Source organism: Petaurus breviceps, unplaced genomic scaffold (genome assembly GCF_028583685.1).
Source record: "Petaurus breviceps papuanus isolate PSGF00001 unplaced genomic scaffold, PetGlider_PUasm1.0 76, whole genome shotgun sequence".
Classification (NCBI taxonomy): domain Eukaryota; kingdom Metazoa; phylum Chordata; class Mammalia; order Diprotodontia; family Petauridae; genus Petaurus; species Petaurus breviceps.
The window spans coordinates 40666810-40688602 of NW_027186473.1; the positions used below are offsets into that span (position 1 = coordinate 40666810).

General features: G+C 38.5%; 1 protein-coding gene across 1 annotated transcript in view; it reads right to left on the minus strand.

Moving 5' to 3' along the window:
• SLC7A11 (solute carrier family 7 member 11) overlaps positions 1–21459 on the minus strand; it is a 122214-nt gene extending 100755 nt beyond the window's left edge. Inside the window, exons 1-3 of the mRNA XM_069105378.1 lie at positions 20595–21459; positions 13684–13810; positions 7695–7810 (exon numbers count right to left, since the gene is read on the minus strand). Of these exons, the coding sequence (XP_068961479.1) occupies positions 7695–7810; positions 13684–13810; positions 20595–20871 (520 nt within the window). The 5' untranslated portion in view covers positions 20872–21459. The remainder of the gene's footprint in view (positions 1–7694; positions 7811–13683; positions 13811–20594) is intronic.
• Between the last annotated feature and the right edge of the window lie 334 nt (positions 21460–21793).

The following is a 21793-nucleotide window of genomic DNA, read 5'->3' on the forward strand; positions in this document are numbered from 1 at the left end:
TCTCTCTCTCTCTCTCTCTCTCTCTCTCTCTCTCTCTCTCTCTTTCTGTCTCTGTCTCTGTCTCTCTCTAATAGCTATACAAAACTTCAGTTCTAATATGCCCATCCAGAATTTGTAGCTCACAACTTAACAAGTCAGATTGAGCCCTGGGAATGGTACTGCCATAGATTCTGATTTAGAGCAACAGAGATTTATCTGTCATAGAAACCGTGTCTTCTTGCCTTTTTCTCTAGGCGTACACATGGTAAAAACCCAAGAAAGACAATTTAGGCATGGATCTGATTTAATGAGTCTGAATTAAGGTCATGGGTGATGTAAGAGTTCACAGTGGTCTTTCTTTGCTGTTAATAATTGCTGATTTTATTTAGGATGGCTACTAGGTTTTGATTGTGGCCAGTTTGGGAGGCAATTACCTTTGCTAAAAACTCAGGCAAACTCAACTTTGATTTACTTATATGCTATTCAATTGCTTTCTTACTTAAAAGTGAGAAAGACTGTAACTGTATAATAACTAATATGGGGAAATGGTGAGGAGGAATATAAAAAATACAGGTCATTTCTGAGGATGTTGCTGAATTCAGTGGCTATCCATGAGTGGTATCTGGATGGGGAAAAGAAACATGTTCTTCCTATGCTGTGCCCAATTCTGTCTTCTGGTGTAAGTGTCATGTGTCTGCTTGAAACTTTGCTTAAGCTTTTTGTTTTTCATGATGATCTTCCAAAATATAAACTAAAAAAAAATTTTTTTTCACCAGACTTTTGATTATTTATTGGTGATCTGGTCTTGCTTTGGATGCCTGTGATGCCTACCCTCCTGGGTAGTACCAACTGAATTCATATCCAATCATTTATCACTTTCCCATTCCTACTAGTTTACAACTTTTCCTCCACCTTGGACCCTACACCATTTTGTTTTGTTCCTCTCTCATGTATGCATTATATGTGTTACAGCTATCTGTGCATGTATCTTAGCTCCCTATTAGACTGCAAGTTATATGAGAACAGGAATTGGGATTTATCTAAACTTTGTGTTTTTCCTAGTATGCCCTGGTCAAACTAGACCCTTAATAGACTTTTTTCTTCATTGGAATGAATTTAATATCTCTGTAGTTTATGAGCAACTATAAGAAAAGAGTTAACAAATACAGATGTAACTTCTATAAAAAAAAAAGGCAAGCCAACCACACCTCTGCAAATCTTCATTTTGATCTTGTTTTTTTATGCAACATTGATTCTATGTACTCTTTGCCATTCTCCTAAATGATATGGTGTCTCAGTGGGATAATTTTCTATTTCCATACCAATCAATGTTTCATTAAATACTAGGTTTCCAACACAGCTTAGTTAACATAAGAATAGGGCAGATATAACCAGAATGCAATAGAAAGAAAATATTTCTATTATTATTCCTAGTCCTGAATAACTTGGTCCTGAGTTACTGCCAAATAGGTGCAAGTGCAGAGAAAGGAAAGGAAGGAAACAAACATTTACATAATGTCTACAACTTGTAGGCTGTGTTAGGGGCAGATGATATTATAATTTTACAAATGAGGAAACTGAAGCAATCAGAGGTTAAGTGACTTGCCCAGGGACACACAGTTAGTAATTATCTGAGGTCAAATTTGAACTCAGGTTTTCCAGATTTCAAGCCCAGCACTATATTCACAATGCCACCAACTTTTTCTGAAAGGTAACCAGTATGGTGTGGTTACCAGTAGCTTTCACATCATCTTTGATAGAGAAGGGGATGTTTAGTTTAAGAAAAAGAAATCTTTGCCAATACAATTCAAATATTTAAAAGGCTGTCATGTGGAAAGGAGATTAGACTTGTCTGGTTCCAGAAGGAAGAACCACAAGGGTAAATTGATGTTGTAATGTTAGATTTCACTTGGACCTAAAGAAAAGCTTTGTTTCCAATGAGAACTCTCACAAAGGGAAAAGAGGGCAGTTAGTTTAATTCCCCATGATTAGAAGACTGCATATAAGAGGTTAGATGAGTTCTTATCAGCAATATCGTACAAGGGATTCCTGCTCCGGTACAGATAGGTCAGGTTAGATGACATCCTTTCCAACACTAAGACTCTGTGATGCCAAGAACTCTAATAATAATATTTGCATAGACATCAACCCCCAGAGTGGTTTTTCTTGTTTTTATTTCCGTATCTATTACTGAATGCCACTGAAGAAGGTCACATTATACTTCAAAAAAATCCAGTTTAAATAGTATATATATATATTTTTTAATCAATGCATGTCATGTGATTCTAAATGTTAAATTGCCTCCTTCATATGTTTCCCAATGGACCCAGTGGCATATGAAATTAGATTAGAAGTCACTGACTTCCCCCAAGATTAAGCCAAGGAAGGGGACAAGAGAAGGAGGGAAAAATCATCCATAACACACTAAGTCAGAATCCCTAGAATGCACACCAACACATCAAAACAAACCATTTCTAGAATCAGCTTTGAAAGGAGCCTGATGGGGGGGGGGGGGGAAGGGGAGAGCCAAGATGGCAGAGGAAAGGGGCCTGAACTAAGTTTTCAATCTGGCCTAATGTGTCTTTTCAGCCTTATCCCCAACAAAGTACTTCTCAAAGGTGATTTCTTTCTGTGAAATAAGAAGGTTTTGAGGGAAGCAGAAACCTTTAATCTTGGCTGAATTCTGCTTTGAAAGTAATGACGTTTTCTGAAACACAAAAGCTGTCAAGATTGGGTGCCCCCCTTTCATTTCTGGAAACTGTTAGCATTATAAAGGCCAGTCTCTATTCCTTTGCTCTGTTCCCAAGAGTATTTTCGGAACTCCCCAAAGGCTTTAATTCCAACAAGCTCACTAGAAAGCATTTTTTTTCTCTATTTTTCATATCTTTACCAACATTCTGCCCCCAGCAGAATCACCCTCATGAAATCACCCTCACTACCTTTGAAGACAGTGATCTTCCAACTAAATCCTACTGTCAAAGACATTTACCCTCAGGAAACATGATCCTTTTCATTCAACTCTTCCAGGCTTAGGCATAAACCTTCCTGTCAGAGATGTGTTGGCTTTTCCCTACAGACCACAACTTTAAAAGAACCATTGTTTTGGTTTGGTTTGGTTCTTTTTTTCTAATCAGATTACAATTTCTCTTCAGTTATCAAGTTTGTAGAAGGAACACTAGAATTTGTGAATCTGTGTTTTAAGTAGAGACAAATAATGTCTTTATCCACCCAACTTTGTAAAAACAAAACAAAAATCTCTAGCTTTATCCAAGTTCATGCTCCCTACAAGGTTTTTTTTTTTTAAACTACCTGTTTTAGAGCAACCCCACCTTCCTGATTTAATACCTCACTGTTTAATTCCTCCATGAAATTCTGATTTGTTGACCAGTGCGTCCAACTCAATTTTACTTTGATTTCTTATTTTTAACAAGTGAGACCTGCTTGAAGAGATCATTGGGATAGATGGGAAAGAAACCACTTAAATTTGCCAAAATATTAAATCAGTTATCCAGATCCTTCCCATCTTCAGCTCCATAACCAACACCACAAATATTTATGGATGGGTGGTACTCCTCTAGAAAGAGACTAAATTAAGCCTCAATCAACTGTGACCATTGCTCAAAACTCCATCCCCCAACTCTATGTCCCTTCACTGACTCTCCCTCCCTCTCCAACCTTGATTAGAATGCTCTCCCTCTTCACCTAGCCTCATGACTCCCTGGCTTCCTTGGAGACTCAGTGTGAATCTTACCTTCTACAGGAGGTTCTAGGTACCCCAACTGCTAGCACCTTCCCTCTAAGATTGTCTTCAACCCACTCTATATCTACATGTAAATATCTGTTTGTGTGTTGTCAGCTTCTTTAGAATGTGAGCCTTTTATGCACAGAGACAGTGTTTTTGCCTTTCTTTATATCTCCAGAATTTGGCATAAACATTGGCATATAATAAACCATAATATATAAATAATATAATAATATTATTAGTTATAATTATATCGAATTAATAATAATATAAAAAATAATCATTAAAAACCTGACTTCACTGACCCAAGAGTGCCATAAGCTAGTAGATCTCCTTGTAAGATATTCCACCTCCACTTGCATGGAGAAGCATCAGCCCTGTCCAAAAAACAACCTCTCCATCACATAGACTCCCTTAGAGAGCCATTAATCTACTAGGGGCATTTTCTGACTCCATTCCCAATTGTTAGTTCTTATCCTGGGGTCCATGAACTTGTTTTGCTTTGTAAAATATTTTGATAACTACATTTTGATATAATTGCTTTTATGCATTTAAAAATATTCCAAGAAAGATTGGTTTCACCAAACTGTCAAGGGATCCACGGCACATTAAGAGGCTCTTCTCTAATGCCTATGAGACTAATATACTCTCTTCCATCCAGCTCACCAAAAATTTTGTGCAACTTCCTGTTGTGTTCTTTGAATGTAAGTCCCTGGAGGATTTAGCAAGGCAGTCTAGGGCAATAGCTACATCACATGGAACACCAGCATGGTGACTGAGCAGAGGACGGAAAAGTGCTCATCCCTCCAACAAAGTTCACACCAATCTGAATCCAAAACATCTGTTATCTCACAACCATACACAGGCATTGTGGTGAAGAACACACTCCATAAACCACAAAGTGCTAGAAAAATAAAGTTCTTACAACTATGAAACTCAATGCAGACGGCACCAAAAGAAGCTTGTTCCATGGGCCTGTTTGTACAAGGTTCTTTCCAAGTACGTTTCATTTATGGAGAAATACGGGTCTTTTAAAATGTCACCACATTTCAACAGTAATAAATGAGGAACTTAGAAAGAGTGACGACTGAAACAGGCCATACAGATTTAGTAAGTTGCCACAAATATTTGCTGGGTTGGGTTAGGGTTGGAGGAGAAAGGGGATTTTTTTGTTTTGTTTTGTCTCCTTCACCTAAAAATGTTGAGACTTTTATTTTGGTTTTCTTGTTTGATTATTTTCAATAATCAATCCATAAGTATTTATTAACCATATATGTATATATGTGTATGTATATTATATATGTATGGGTGTATACATATGCACACACACAGAGTATTAGGTAGGCACTGCAGATACAAGTACAAAGAATCAAACAACTTCTAGTCTGAAGGAGTTTACACTCTAATGGGAAAGACAAGTACATTGATAAGTACATATAAAATTAACATAAAGGAATAAATACAGAGTAAGTAAATATTTGTATGTAATTGGGGGCTAGGTGACACAGTGGATAGAGCACCAGACCTGGAGTCAGGAAGATTAACCTTCCTTCCTAAGTTCAAATCTGCCCTCAGACACTTACTAGCCACATGGCCCTGGGCAAGTTATTGTTTGCCTCGGTTTCCTGATCTATAAAAAGAGCTGGAGAAGGAAACGCTAGTATCTTTGCCAAGAAAACCCCCCAAAATGGGGTCAGGAAGTCAGACATGACTCAAAAATGACGGAACTACAAGTTGGGGGAAGGAAATTTCTGACAGATGTAAGGAATAAGTAAAGGCTCTATGTAAATCAGTTCTTAACCTGGTCCACAGACCCCCTAAGAGTCCATGAATACACTTTGTGGGTTGGGAATCTCTAATTTATAGTATTATTATTTTGATAACCATATTTAATATAATCCTAAGCATTTTGTCACATGTATTTTTAAATGTTATCCTTAGAAGGGGTCCCAAAGCTTCACCAGAATGCCAAAGGGGTCCATAACACCAAAAAAGGTTAAGGATCCATGATGTCAAAAATGATACTTGATCTGCAAGTTGAAGGAAGAGATGCTTCTTGAAGAAAGAGAATTTTGTAAGGCAGTGGCAAGGAGGAAGTTCGTTAATGACATGGGGTACATACAGATTAAGGCACAGAGGACAGAGAAAGCAAGCAGAACAGCTAAGGAATGCATCCCTGCTTCATGGAGTTGCAATCTGAATTCTCTATTTATTCTTACATTTTCCCCTGGATATTATGGATTTTAACTGTCCCGACAATAGTGGAGACCACATTCCGACCACACATGCCCAACCTTATCCATTTACTGCCATAAGCTCTCCTCAAGGTCTCTCCTTAAAGTCCTGGGGGCCTTTTCTGTTTTGATATTGCAAGGATACCAATGGCACAGGAAACTGTCCATCAATTATTTGGTTATCCCTCCATCTAGAATTCTGATTGTGCAATAAAGTATCCTCAGAGAAAATTACCATAGTATTTCTCCCAACTATCCAATAATCTTCTTGCTCTCAAATGCAAACTTTTTCTTCTTATTATCTCTCAGACTAAATGAATTATATAAAAAGGAAGCTACATATTGGACAAAGTGAAGACCTAAAGCCCTTAGCACAGTCCTTGGCACATAATAGGTGCTTAATAAATGCTTTTTCCCTTTCCTTCTCTTTCCCTTCCAGAATCTATCCACCATTCCTGTGCCTTTGTTCAGAATGATATATTCTTGGATAACATTTTAAAATACATGAAACAAAATGCTTAGGATTATATTCCTGGAATGATCTGCCTCTATTGCTCTGAATCTCCACTCCTTTCAAGAGAGTCCAAATGTCTTTTCCTTTTAACATCTCCCCTGACTTATTCAATTATTAGTACACTCACCCTACCACTCCTGAAAATCCTTTGTTTACATATTAGATTTACTTTTATCTTTGTGTTGTCTTTCTTTCCCCCTCCCTCCTCTCCTCACACACCCTAGGAGGAAATAAAATTTCCTTGAGGACAGGAACTGTTCCATTTACTTAATATGCCCAGTGACTAATGCAGTGTCTAGCACATGGTAGATAGTTTACAAATGTATGGTGAATTGAATCATGTGACCAAGAGTGAAACATGACCCATATACCCACCTGCTGAATCTCTACTATTAACACCATGAAATCCCCACATCTCCATCTGGAAGCTCCCAGGTGTTCCCTTCAATGAGGCAATTACCTCCCTGCTTTCAAATGTGGGTTTGTTTTTTGCTTTGTTATTCTCCAAATTTAAAAAAAAAATTGTCCACCATTTTGTTTGTCGTTGTTCAGTTATGTCTTTTTGTGACCCCCATTTGGGGTTCTCTTGGTAAAGATACTAGAGTGGTTTGCGATTTCCTTCTCTAGCTCATTTTACAGATGAGGAAACTGAGGCAAACAGGGTTAAGTAACTTGCACAGGGTCACACAACTAGTAAGTGTCTGAGGCTGGATTTAAACTTATAAAGATGAATGACTCAGTATTCCTGACTCCAGGCCTGGCACTCTATCCACTGAGCCACCTATCTGCCCACTATGTACCATATTTTCTATCAAATGCAACAGTGGAGAAAGCAATTTATCAACAAATCTTATCAATGCCTGGCATTTCATGGGACCATTGATTCAGAGCTAGAAGGAACCTTAGAGGCTGAGTCCCAACACTCTCATTTTACAGATAAGGAAACTGGGGTAAAGAGAGGTTCAGCGCCTTAGCCAACAGTAGTAAGTGTTGTGTCTGAGTTCGAATTAGAACGCAGTCCTAACTCCAAAGCTAGTGCCCTCTCCATTATTCCACCTGGCCTCCAATTTCAATTCTCCTACTTAGGAAATCTGGTAAAACCAGTAAGAAAGGAAAAGAGTTATGTGAGGAGAGGTCTATGGTGAAAAGAGACTGAACACGGATTAAGCTAATTACTTCTGCTACTACTTTATGCACCGCTCATGCTCATGCCCGTGATACTTACTGATGCCCACGGCCGTAATTAGCTTGATTGCAAGTTCTGGGATTTCACACTGAATAAAAAATGGTTCCAGGATATAGCGTCCAAATGCCAAGGATATCACAGCAGTGGCAGCAGGGCTAGAAAATACCGAGAAAACGGTCACAAGAGGAAAAAGCTGAGAGCATTTGCATTCAAGTTCTGTTGCTTCAATTTATCATTCATTAGTATATGAAACACTTGCTTCTTTTTATGCTGGAGATCTTTGATGTACTTCATAAAATCACAGTAATAATGAGCTGATGTTTATATGGCTTTTTAAGGTTTGCAAAGGACTTTTACCTACATTATGCCACTTGATCCTCACATTAAGCCTGTGGAGCACTATTGTCCCCATTTTATTGATAAAGAAATTGAGGTTTAGAAAGAATTAGGGACCAGCTCACGGTCACACAGCTAGTAAGAGTCAGAGGCAGAATTTGAACCCTGATCTTCCTGATGAAATCACAAAATCAAGAGTGAAAAGGGATTTCAGTGGCCATGTAGTCCAAACCAAACATAAAAGAAATCCCTAGAACATTGTTGTAGTTGAGTCATTTCCAATTCTTCATTACCCCATTTAGGGTTTCCTTGGCCAAGATAACTAGAGTGACTTGCCATTTCCTTCTCCAGCTCAGATGAAAAAACCCAAGCAAACCACAAGGTTAAGTGACTTACCTAGGTAGTGAGTGTCTGAGACTAGATTTGAACTCAGGTACTCCAGTCTCCTGGCCCATACTCTATCCCTTGTGCTTTCTGATACTAAAATCTGCCCAAAATACAACCTCTTCTAGAAAACATCAAGGAGAGTAAATCCATCACTGCCCAAGGCAGCCAATTCAACTTTTATACAGCTCACAGTGTGTGTATTTGTGTGTGTGCAAGTGTGTGTTTGGAGAGATATGTTTCTATACATACACATATGTATATATATGTTGTATATGTATTGTAACAATTGCATCTATCATTTTATAACACGTTAAAGCTTGCAAAGAGCTTTACCCATTTTATCTTTACAACCACCCTGTGAGGCAGGTGCTATTATTATTCCCATTTTATAGATGAGGAAACTGAGGCAAACAGAGGCTAAGTGACTTGCCCAAGGTCACAGAGCATCTAAATGTCTTCTCCTAGGGCACTTAGCTGCCTGTACATACATATACCTATGCATATGTAAATATATACATTTATATTATGTTAATGTGTTTTATGTACATGCAAATAAATAAACATTTATGAACAAAAATGTGAAGTAGGAGAAATCCTCCACCCCCACAGTACTCATTCAACCTTTTCCTTTCAGCATCTTTCCACCATTTTGGCACCTCCTTCTCACAGCTACCTTGTGCCTTCTGAAAGTCCAAGATAGGCCCTGAAAGATCTATGCTTCTCCTTCCTGACTCTCCTCTTGATAACTAAGCCTATTTATTCTGTCTAGCTTCTTCCTCTGCCCTCCTATGATTCTAGACAATTATTTGGAATATAAACTAATTTACGCTATTATTTGGAAGGCTTTAATACAATAAGATGAAGCAGCTAGGTGGCTCAGTGAATAGAATGCTGAGCCTGAAGTCAGGAGGACTAGAGTTCAAATTTGACCTCCAATCCTTACTAGCTATGTGACCCTGGGCAAGTTACTTAACCTTTGTTTACCTTAATCTACTGGAGAAGGAAATGGCATCTACTCCAGTATCTTTGCCAAGAAAACCCTGCGACTGGTATGGTCCACAGAGTGAGGAAGAGTCAGAAGATTAAATGACTAAGCAACAATATAATAAGATATTGCAGGCCAGCTCTTGTTAACATATTTGCATTTTAATGATAACCATCTATAGACAAGGTTTGGCACAGAAAAGTGGTCAAAGGTCGAGGTCTGAAGGCCTGGATTAGAAACCCAGTTTGCTACTTCTCACTTGTAGTGGACTAAGACAAATTATCTTATCTTTCTTACCTGCATAATAATCAAGTTGGGCTAGAAGCTTTCCAAATTCCACCCCAGTTCTAAATTCTTTGATGGATGAGTCAATGAAATCAGGTAATATGATAGGTTGGTAGGTGGAGAAGTTAGACACATCTTAGTACACCTCTCAAATCAATCCAAGTCTGTCAAGTCAGCCTCCATCTACCTTAGAACCAGGTCTTTCCCCTCAAAGACTCAATAGAGTCTGTCAGACCTAATCTAATCTATTTCCTGTAGTACCAGGGTTCTAGGAGAGAAATTTTATTTTAATGGATTCCCAAATAATTATAGGGCACAATATACATATATATTTGTATTTGTGTGTATGAGTCTCTCTTCCTTGTCCTTGGCATTAATATTACTGCACTTGGCTGAAATGTCAATCAGCATTAGACTAGCACACAATAATCACCAGACAATGGGGCAGAAAGAGGAGGAGGATGGTAGAATCATGGATTCATAGTTGTTAATTATCTCAGCGGCCATATAAGCTACCCCTATCCTTTACAGATGTGAATATTGAGTCCCAGACTCAGTAAGTGACTTATCCAATGTCAAACAAATAGTAACAATAATGATTGTGATACTGATGGGTTCAGATCTAGACCCTTTGACTACAAACCTAATGCTCTTTTTCATTCTATAATGATGCCTCTACCATAACTGGTTGATCTGATACACACACACACACACACACACACACACATCTACCTCACCCCTTTATAAGTGTGAAATTTGGGAAAGGAGAGGGCAGCAAGAATGTGACCTACTCTCATTTTTCCCCCCCAACCTAACTCTGGACAGGTCTATGAGGCAGGCAGTCAGTTAAGAAGCAGTCTAGCCCTATAGTCCATCTATACTACATTATGCTGAACTACTCCAGGGAGATACTCATCAACTATCTTCTTTAAAATCCCTAGAGAAGATTAAAACCTCCTCCCTTGGCAATAGATTTCGGTGTCTCGCAATGATTATCACTGAAAAAGTCATCAAAACATCTAACCTTTTCCCCTGATTTCCAAGAGTGTAGACATTTCAAATTAATAGTGTCTTCCTACCATACGGGGGAGGAAGAGATAATCTGACATTTCAAGTATAGCCTATAATTCTACATAAGTCCAGCATTCATATGGTAGCATAAGTCTCCTGGATTCAAAATATTAGAGCTGAAATTCTTAAAGATCAAAATCCATTAAAAATAGAGATTGGACACTTATTGCAAGGCACTGTGCTATGAAGGCGAAGGGATGGTCTCAATGAGCAGAAATTCATAATTAAGTTAGAGAGAGAGTATAAGAAGAAACCCAAATCCAAAGCCTAGGAGCACTAGAAGAGTACCATAGAAGGACAAATCACAACTAGGTGGTGGAGTGGATAGATCACTGGACCTGGAGTCAGAAAGTCCTGAGTTCAAATCCAACCTCAGACACTAAACTGTGTGACCCCGAGTAAGTCACTTAATCTATATTCACCTCAGTTTCCTTGGTCATAAAAGGGGAATAATAATAGTACCTACCTTGCAGGTTTATTGTAAGGATCAAATGAGACAATATAACAACACATAGTAACATTAAAAATCACATTTATAAAGCATTTTAAGGATTACCAAATGCTTTACACGTGACAACTCACTTGATCCTCACAACAACTTTGTGAGGGGGGTGCTACTGTTATTTATGTTTTGTTATGTCATGTCATGTTATATAATTATATCTGATGATCATATATTACTATTATTTATTATATTCCATTCATAGATGAGGAAACCAACACAAAGAGGTTAAAATCACATAGTGTCTAAGGCAGGATTTGAACTCCAGGCCCAGAGTTCTGATACCACCTTGTTGCTTTTTTTTTTTAAGCAATTGGGGTTAAGTAACTTGCTCAAGGTTACATGGCCAGTTATTTTGTATGGGTGTTAAATATCTGAGGCCGCAAATGACCCCAGGTCTCCTGACTCCGGGGCCGGTGCTCTTACTCACTGCACCAACTGGCCACCCCATCCTCGTTGCTTTTTAAGGTCCCTTTAAGCTCATATTTATCAGTCTATATTTCTTTATAACGCTAGCATTCTATAATCTTATGAGGTGGGTCAGATCATGTCATCTCCTATTCAATAAGCTCCAGTAGTTTTCTGCTTGGGTATTCAAAGCTTATCATAACCCAGCCCCCTCCTACAGTTCCAGTCTTACATGGTTCACCCTGATACATACTCCCTCAGTGGCAATGGCCTCCTGGCCTGTCCAGGAACAAGACTCACTGTCTCTTATCTCCAAGTGTTCCCTCTGGCTGTACCCCAAGCCAGAAGCACTCTCCTTCCTCTCCTACAGTAGACCTAGACTTCTGGTAAATCCTCACTAAAATTCCACCTTTCAATAGGAAGCCTTCCACAGCTCCACAACTTCTTTTAATTCCAGTGCCTTTCGCATGCTATTTATTTATTTCCTATTTATCGCGTAAACAGCTCTCTTCATAAATTTGTTAGCAAATGGTCTTCCCCATTCCTTAAGGGCAGGAATTTGCTTCCCCTGTGTCAAGCACAGGGCACTTAATAAATGCAGACTGACTGAGTTAGTCCTTGAACTAGGGATAGGATTCAGAGGAGCAGGGAGAGTAAGGCAGGAACGTGCAAAAGATTCCAGGCTGGGAAAGAAACATGAGCAGAAGATTTTTAGAGGGAATAAAGGAAATATTTCCTTATTGGGATTCCACTATGACAAGGCTGAAATAATGAAAAAGCATTTGAAATGAAGACAAATTCCACTAAGGGGGCACTAGTCCTTTGTAACTTTTGTTGAAAGAGAAGATTCCTTTGACCATGGAAATCATCATCACTGGTGCCAAGTCCATTCTCTAACAGTAAATCATTTGCCTCTGAGCTTTGGGAGACAGAAATAAAAGCTACCATGGGAACTCAGCAGTGCAATTCTGATAAATTAGACACTCAGTGAATGTTTCCCCTAGCTATTATGGTGGACTTTAGAACTGAAAAATCCTGGCTTAGATTTTGAAATTGGGAGGTTAAAAGGATGAGGACAATTTTTTTAAGGCATGAGAGGGTTTTTAAAAGGTTGTTTATTTGGTGGGTGGGGGGGTGTGTGCCAGTGTTTTAACTGCAGTTCAGAGTGACTTAGCATTATTGAATTTCCAACCAAGAAATCAGGAAGATCAATTTCAACAACAATACAAGAAAGGCTGCTTAGTAACTGGAACTTCTTGGATTCTTTATGGGAGGAAGTGAGTCACTATGAATAAGCAAACTACTCAAGCAGCACCTGAGGGGACCCAGTGACACACCAAGCTATCTGGGGAGGACACAAAAGCCTCTTAACCACTAGAATGGCGCAAAAGTTATATGGGCTTAGTTGTGCAATTTGGAGTCAATGAAAGTTTCAAGTCATGCTAACATTGCACTCTTGTCTGGACAGGGTCTGAATAATCCATACTCAAGGCATCATTTTGCTATTCCAATGAGTAATTTAATGCTCTATAGCCTTAAAAAACCAAATGTTTGCTAGAATTGCAAACTGAATAATTGAAAACTTGTGAAACATTGGGTACTTGTGATGTTTTATCATGTTTGGGGAATAGAGTAGCAGCAAATAAAATAGAAATTCCCGTAGTATAGTGCATGGAACATAGTAGATACTTAAATGTTTGTTGACTATTAAAATTCATATTTTAATTTTTATGTGATTTTTTTTTTAGTGGAGGGAACGTCCTTGCTCATGATTTCATTCATGGTGGGTCAGCTTCTTCCATAGATTCATTTTGACTACGGTCTATAACAGTCTCAAAGAGTTGCCTAAGGCTCTGAAAGATTAAGAGATTTGTTTAGGATCACAAAACTAGTATATTTCAGAGGCAGGACTTTACACAAGTCTTTTTGCCTCCTCCACACTTTCTGTAAACACATGTGCACATATTCTTTATTAGCTGGAAGTAATCCAGGTGATTCAGAAGTACTCTACAGGTGAAAGGAAAAAGATAAGTAAAGCAAACCAGTGTGCTCACCGTACTATGATTAGTTCCACCCAGACTCGAACAAAAGCAGGTAATGGGCCAAAGACTTCCAAGATATAAGTGTAGTGACCTCCAGATTTCTTTATACATGTCCCCAACTCCGCATAAGACAAAGCCCCTGTGAAAGATTCATGAAGAAAAAAAGAATTATAATTTGAAAAAAATCATGTCAAAATATTCAGGTGGCACCAGAGCAAAATCTTTAGGTAAAGGGCAACCTTAAAAATAATAACTCTAGGAGGAGGCTAGGTGGCGCAGTGAGTACAGTGCCGGCCCCAGGAATCAGGAGGACCTGAGTTCGAATTCGACCTCAACACACACCTACACACACACACAAAAAACTAGCCATGTGACCTTGGGCAAGTTACTTAACCCCAATTGCCCTCCAAAAAGTAAAATAATAATAATAATAGCTCTATCTTAAGGTGTGGATATGGACTCAAGAGCCCCTAGTTCAGATCCAACCACGGGGACTTAGTATGTGAATTGCTAAGTCAACCTGACTTTCTGAAGGCATGTTTCCTTATAATGAGCTAATGTCTGTGAATCATTTTGCAAAATTTAGTATAAGAATGTTATAAATAACTCTGGTGTTTCCCAAAAATCTTAGTGCAGTTTTAAGTTTTAAAAGCTTACATATCCTAGGTATGTTAATTTTAAACTTTAAGTAAGCTATTGAAACTCAAAGTTTTGGGATACATGGAAGAATCAGTTGCTATCTGTATTATCTTTTCAAATGGGAAAATAAGTTATCTTATTCAATGCCCACAAATTCCTCTCAGAGAGAGCTAGGTGGCACAATGGATAGAGTGCTTGTACATAGAGTCAGAAACACCTAAGTCCAAATCCTGCCTCACATTCTTAGCTTTTTGACTCTAGGCAAGTCACTTAGAAAAAAAAAAACTCTACCTCAGTTTCTCCAACTGTAAAAAGCTAAAAAGAGCTTGGTTATAAATTAATAAAATGTTTCTGACAGATTCAAATCTAAAACAGAGTATATCATTAGTATTAATAGTTTTTTTTTTTCCTTCAAGAGGTAAAACATTTATCTTCAGAGGCAGATAACCTTGGATAACAAATTACCTGCATTTGATCCCATTCTTCCTTTGAGAATGCCTTGAATCATCATACTTCCATGTCAAAGAATTATAAAGAACCCTCAGTAGCTTTTTTTAAGTCTCCAAACTGTACTATTTGACAATTTTAAACTTGAAGGACTCAATTTGTAAATGACATAACTATTACAAGAGTTCTCTGAATTAGTCAGGCCAAATCTCTTGCATGGACACCTTTTTCTGGGAAAGTTGAAAGGACAAACAAAAATAAGACTTGCCTTAATTCACTTTCCTAGGTAAACTAATCATGAAACAATACTCCCATTATTTTGCTAATATAATTCAAAAGAAAATGATTTGCTTAGTTTACTTAGTACTAGTAAACATAACATGACAGTACAATATGCTAAAGGCTATAGGCACAGTAAAGGGAGAATCACCACTAGGAACTGTCCATTATGAGTAAGGATCTTTCGGCTATTCAGAGGCTTGTAAAATTCCATTTATTGTATCTTTAGCATGAGACTGAAATAGATGATCAAACTAGATGTACCCAGGTACTATTGAGAGATGGCCATTCTATTGGTGATATCCAGGAGATCCAGTTAGCATTTTTTGTTCTTAAAGGCCAGCAAAGCGGGAGCCTGCTTGCTGCCAGAGGAATCAATAAATAGTTCAATCTGCTATCCATTAACACACCAGGATGGTTGCCCTCAGGTTTAACCTGGTAACTTCTGAAGGAAGGGGCTTTTCCAGTCAGAGGTCTCAGGTTTCACAACTGTCAGAGCCCAGAAGGGAGAAGGTCAGAACAAGATGTGCATATAATCCCTCTATTGACACTAGGCCTTTGAAAGGTCCTAAGTCAAAGCTCTGGCCTCCCCTAAGCCTAATTCCAGAGCATTGGAGGATATTTTTTCCCTTTTTAAAAAATTTTGTTTAGTTTTCTCTTGAAGTGGCACTCCTGTCAAACTCCTAGCAATACAGTGATATATGGTAGGCAAACAGAGATAAACAAAACAAGCTCATGTAAGAGCTCACTCCTAGCAACAAGCAATCAGAGAACACAAGTTCAAGGGGAGCCAGAGCTATATCCCAATAGCAGTGTTTCCTTGCTGGACCTCCTCTTCTTAAGACGTGATTCAAGTCCAGAAGTGGTTATTAAATGCCTCAATTTCTTCACTTATAAAATAGGGGTAATAATACCTCTCCTATCTCAAAGGGATACATGAAAATGCAAATCTCTTCCAAGTTTGTTATCCTCTCTCTTCCAGAGACACATTTATCAATGCATGTGTATTATTTAACCCCATCCTACCCCATCCCACCCTTCACCAGAATGACTGTGATTAGTTGATTTTTCTTTCTTTTTATTTCCCAGTGTCCACCACAGTATTTGGTAAAAGTAGCCACTTAATAAATGCTTTATGGAATTGCATTGAATTGAAATGCCTACTTATAGATATATTTTCGTAGCAAAATTCAACAGAACAAGTTCTTTATGCTTGGAATACATATACATGTATATAGAAATAATATACATCTATTCAAATTTACAAACATATATATGTATGTATAGATGTATATGAGTATTAATGCATCTCAGATTTACGAGGTCCCATCTTAGGGAATTCCTATTGCCATTATTACCTTCATCCACACATAGCCATTATGACTTACTTAACAGGTAAACCCTAGGGAGTTGCTTCCAACACACTGAAGTTAAATGATTTAAAGTTTGCCCAGGTATCTTTTTTGCTCCGAGAGAGAGATATAAACACAAGTCTTCCTGACTGTTAGCCCCGTGTTCTACCAACTTCTCCACACTGTCTCTGAAAGATGCCAAAGGCCAATTAATATTGACTATTCTACATAGCCTCCTTAAGGATTCATCTGGATTAAGGGGCTGAAAGTCGGCTATGCTTCTGGACATCGGGAGAAAACTCCTCCAACTCTTCAGATCATGATCACCAAAATACATAAAGACAGCAATTCACCACTTGCCATATGCTGATGCTTTCATGCTTAAAGGATACATGTTTTTAAAAAAAGCATTTGATGGATTGTAGATTATGATAAAACAAGAGTATACATTTATACTTTCCACACAACAAACAAGTCAGTTAGGTACTAAAGGCATTATTTGTCATATTACACATGACGAAACTGAGACCTGTTGAGGTTTAATGACTTGCCCATGGTAAAATAGTATCAGAGGTACAATCCAAGTCAGGTCTTTCTAGCTTTAAGCTCAGCACTCTATCCAAGTAAACAGGCTCATGTGTGCGTGTACACAAACACAAAAACACACAGAAATACAGGTATATTGGTAATTTTTTAACTGGCTCGCTCTTTATAAAAAAAAAAGCATAACTGCATTAAAAGTTTTATCGGAATTAAAAACATTTCCTCCATCACTTTCTCAGGACTAGACAACCACCAAAATCAAGCTTTGATTTGTAGCATTTGCTGTTTTCCAAAGTATAAATGCTCACATTAAAAATTTAACAACTGGGTAGGTATGAGCTGGCTCCAGCACACCTCTGTTATAAATATAACAGAAAAATTATTAAATAGGTATACATACTTATGTATGTGTCATGATACGTATATATCATGTATAAAATAAAATAATATATGTAAAATGTATAAAATAAATAAAATGTTACCTATTATACATACATTATACACTGTGTTCTACATGTGTACACATACCTATATACATGTGTATAGTGTCTTATTTTCTATATAATTTACATATATAATCAAATAGCCTTTTCCTTCAAGTAAGCTCTATTCAGGGAGGACTCATAGATATATAAATGAGTCTTCATACTTATGTTTCTATGAGTCCTCCCTGAATAGAATGCAAGCTTACTTGAAGGAAAAGGCTATTTGATTTTTGTCTTTGAATGCTCAGCACCTAGACCACTCCTGACACACATGAATTAAAAGGTCATCTAGTACAACCTGTAATTTTACAGAAAACTGAGTCCTAGAGAAGTTACTCTGAGATTTCAGAGATTTGCCGAAAGTCACATTGGTAGTAAATGGTAGACTGGGATTCGAACTCAAGTATTGTGATTACAGGTTCTGGGCTCTTCAGTGCTTAATTAATATTTTTTGTTGATTTTTATTAATCTTTAATATCTCCTCCATAAATAAATCTAACTAATGGAACTATATATGCACAAGCCATTTTTGATACAGAAAACAAGATAGATATATTCTTTATTAATGATCTCAATTCATTTATATTGACTATAATAGATATACCAAGGTTACAATTCATGGTGTACAATAAGAAATGTAATGGTGACATTTCTCTATGTTCAGAGAAGTAGTGTTATATCGTAAAAAGAGCATGAAATATGGTGTTAGAAGTCATAGGTACATATATCTGCCATTCTATTGAGCCTCTGTAACCCTGGGCTAGTCATATTAAATCTGGATTCCATTTTCTCATTTGTAAAAAATAGATTTCTAAGACTGATACTAGTTCTTGATATTATGATCTATAAAGACATAGCATGGAACCATTTTGACATAGTATACTGTTCCAAAGATTCTATACTCTTTAGTAAAATCATTAGAATCATAAATTTAAATCTATCCTGGTCATCCACAAAGACAGAATACAATTATGTCAGTAAAAATGATATGTTAGGACTGTCACTGAGACAGGTAGGCTGTAACAGAAAGAGAACTGGCCTTGGAGCCTGAGAGACCTGGCTTGAAGTTCTTCCTCTGATATACTGCGTCTCTGACCATGGTCAGGTCACTTAACCTTCAGCATCCCAGACAAGCCTATAAGATCATAAGTGGCTGATCTGAATTGGTAGCAAGAGTTTCCCCAGCCAGTAATTGGTTACACTAAAGAAGTCACAATTCAAGACCATAAGAAAAAAAAAATTAAACTAATGGTAATGTAAAAGACTAGCTGGTAGGAGGCAGTAAGCAAGGAAGAGAAAGGACACCTCCAACTCTCCACTCCTTGGTTTAAGGGAAGAGATATGGATCCAGTCAACTGGTTTTATGTCCATTAACTTTATGACCAATTAGCTTTCCTTATAATGGAACTCTTGATTTCTGAAGTTGAATAGAAGTCATTGGAATGAGATATTTCAGAGATCAGAAAAGTATGAATGGATCAGCAAAAGTCATAAAGTGACTCAGGGGTTATTCTAGGATAGGTTAATTGGTTTGTAGTGTGAAGGTCAGAACATTTACAGGATCAGAGTCAAAACTGGACCTTAAACATCATCCAGTCCAGGGTTGGGGAACCTACAGCCTTGAGGCCACATGTGACCCTCTAGGTGCTCAAGTGCAGCCCTTTGACTGGATTCAAATTTTACAGAACAAATCCCCTTCATTATAGGATTTGTTCTGTAAAACTTGGACTCAGTCAAAAGGCTTCTGCCAAGGAACTAGAGGGCCACAAGTGGCCTTGAAGCTGTAGGTTCCCCACCCCTGATCTAGTCCAACTCCCTTATTTTACAGATTAGGAAACAGAGGCCCAAAGGAAGTTAAGTAATTTACCCAGGATCAATAGATCGTAGCAGAGCCAGGATTCAAACCCATGTTCTCTGACTCAACTTCCAAGTGATCTTTCTTCTGTATCTCTCTGGAACCAGAATATACTCTCCTTAATCCTTAAACAAACTTATTTAGGACTTACCTTGCTTTAAAAGGGCCGATTTAGCTTTCTGTTCCTTGTCAGACCATTAACTGGTGCTGCTTGGTGTACTGGGCCAATACAGATGACATCGCATGGATCTGACACTTAATTAAAACTTGGAACAGTTCCACTGAGTTTCACTGAGGGCATCTTGTCACCAAACTCTTTGGGACAACAGATAGACACAGCGGAAGACAATGAGGCTGGGTATATTCCTCAGACTCCCACCCAACCTAGCTCAATATTTAGGCCACAGAGAATTACAGGGGCCTGACATTTAATAGGAACTTTGAACGATATTTGTTTTTGTTTGACGTCTTGAGTAGATATCTTTTGGAGATGCCCATTATTTTTTAAATCAGCTTTTAATACAACCATCTGAATTGAAGGAGGAAACTTCTTTTCCATTTTTTCCAGGTTCATTATGCTTCACTAAGGACATCTTGACATCAAATTTTAGCATGACACCAGACTAGCACAAGTGAAAAAAATGACTCTGGATAAACCACTTGGACTCCCACCCAACCAAGCTCAATATTTAAGCCGAAGATAATTGGGGTAGAGGGAGATTGGATAAGAAAAGTTATACTATTTATATCCTCCGCTCATGCAAGGATAGAACTCTTTATAGCATGTCCTACCATATCTTTTCTATAATACAGTGGCTCCCAAGGAAATGTCAGACCCATAAAGGTGGTGTGCTTTAAGGAAAAGCACTGCCTCACCATTTGTTTCACCAATAAGAAGGCAGGAAAACTTCTAGACAACTCAGCACTGAATCTAACTAGGCCAATCAGGTTTTACATTTCACAGAGGCTTCAGGGGCTCAGTTCTAGCATTGCCCAGACAAGCACATATGTCCAGTACTTGCCTTTTTATAGGCAATAAAAATGAGTGCTTATTCCCATCACTATGAAGAAAAGAAATAAAAATATTTTCTCTTCATCAGGAAAAGGAAATAAAGGAGTTTGGGGAAGGAAAGAGGGGGCTATATTCAAGTCACCCAGGAACTCCTAGATGACTTGAATGATTTCTCATTACTCCTCATCTACTCTAATTCTACTAGCAGAAGAGCTGTTTGATTTCCCAAATCAGCATGCCAGGTTGCATGCCCAGTAGCAGCCTCCCACACACATACCCTCAAGGGACTCCACTTATAAACATAAACTCACCAAACAGAGACACAAGCCCACAGACTGTCCAGACGATCAGAGACATGCCTACGGTGCCCGTGTTTTGGAGAACTCCTTTGGGGGAGATGAAGATGCCAGCCCCGATGATAGTACCAATGATGATGGAGATGCCCCTCAGCAGCGTGATCTTTTTCTTCAGCACCATCTTATCCTGCTCAGGGGCCTGTTTGCTGCCCCTGGAGGGCAAGTGGCCATGAGCATCCCCCTGGAGATAGCCTCCATTGGAGATGGAGGGCATCACAGGCTTCCTGACCATAGTGGGCTTCTGCCAAACTCAAGGAGAGAAAAAAAAAAGAAAAAAATACAGAAAGGAGAGGAGAAGGAAGAGGAAAAAGAGGAGGACGAGAAAGACAAGGGGGAGGAGGAGGATGAGGAGAATGAGAAAGACAGCAGGAGGAGAAAAATTTTGGAAACAAGGTCTGGTCTCCCTGATTCCAGACTGAGTTCGTACTGTTCCCTGTGCTTACTGCCTTTCAAGTTGCTCTCGGGTTCACAGGTATGGACCTTAAAAGTGTGTTTGAATTCTTCCAGCCTCTCTAATTACTCCTCTAGAACACCTGTGCCTTTCCCATTGCAGTCCTAACCCTTTCGTTCTGCCCCTGCTGCTGCTAACCTTGCTGCTGCTGCTGCAGTGGCTGCCCTGTCATTAGAAACTAGCTCAGCTTCCTCAAGAGCTTGTATTTAAGCTCCTGTCACACCAACTTACTCCTGCTGAATGATGATGCAAATTCTCCAGGTTTGCATCAGCCACATGAGAAGGCTCCAGCATTACTCAGCTCTTTTTTTTTTTTTTTTGCCTTTCCCCAAACAGTAGCAGCATGTAGCACCACTGACCTGCGCTTTCCAGAGAACAAAGCCTTTACTTAAAAGGCCCCAGGAACCAATCCAGACAGAGGAAACACACACAGACCCTCCCAGAGGTGGAGAGCAACTCTTAGGGAGGCCCCAAGGCTCTTCAAACAGAAAGAAAATGAAACACGAAACAGGAAACATCTACTTAATTTTTATCTAGGCTCTCCACCCCCCCCCCCCTTTCCCCATACACACACGCACGCACACACCTCTTATGTGAACTAGCCAAAAGTGGAAGAGAATCCCAAGCCACATTAGGAGCCAAAAGTACATAATTCTCAGTGTGACCCCCAAACACACCTTTTTTACTTTTTACTTCCTTAAAA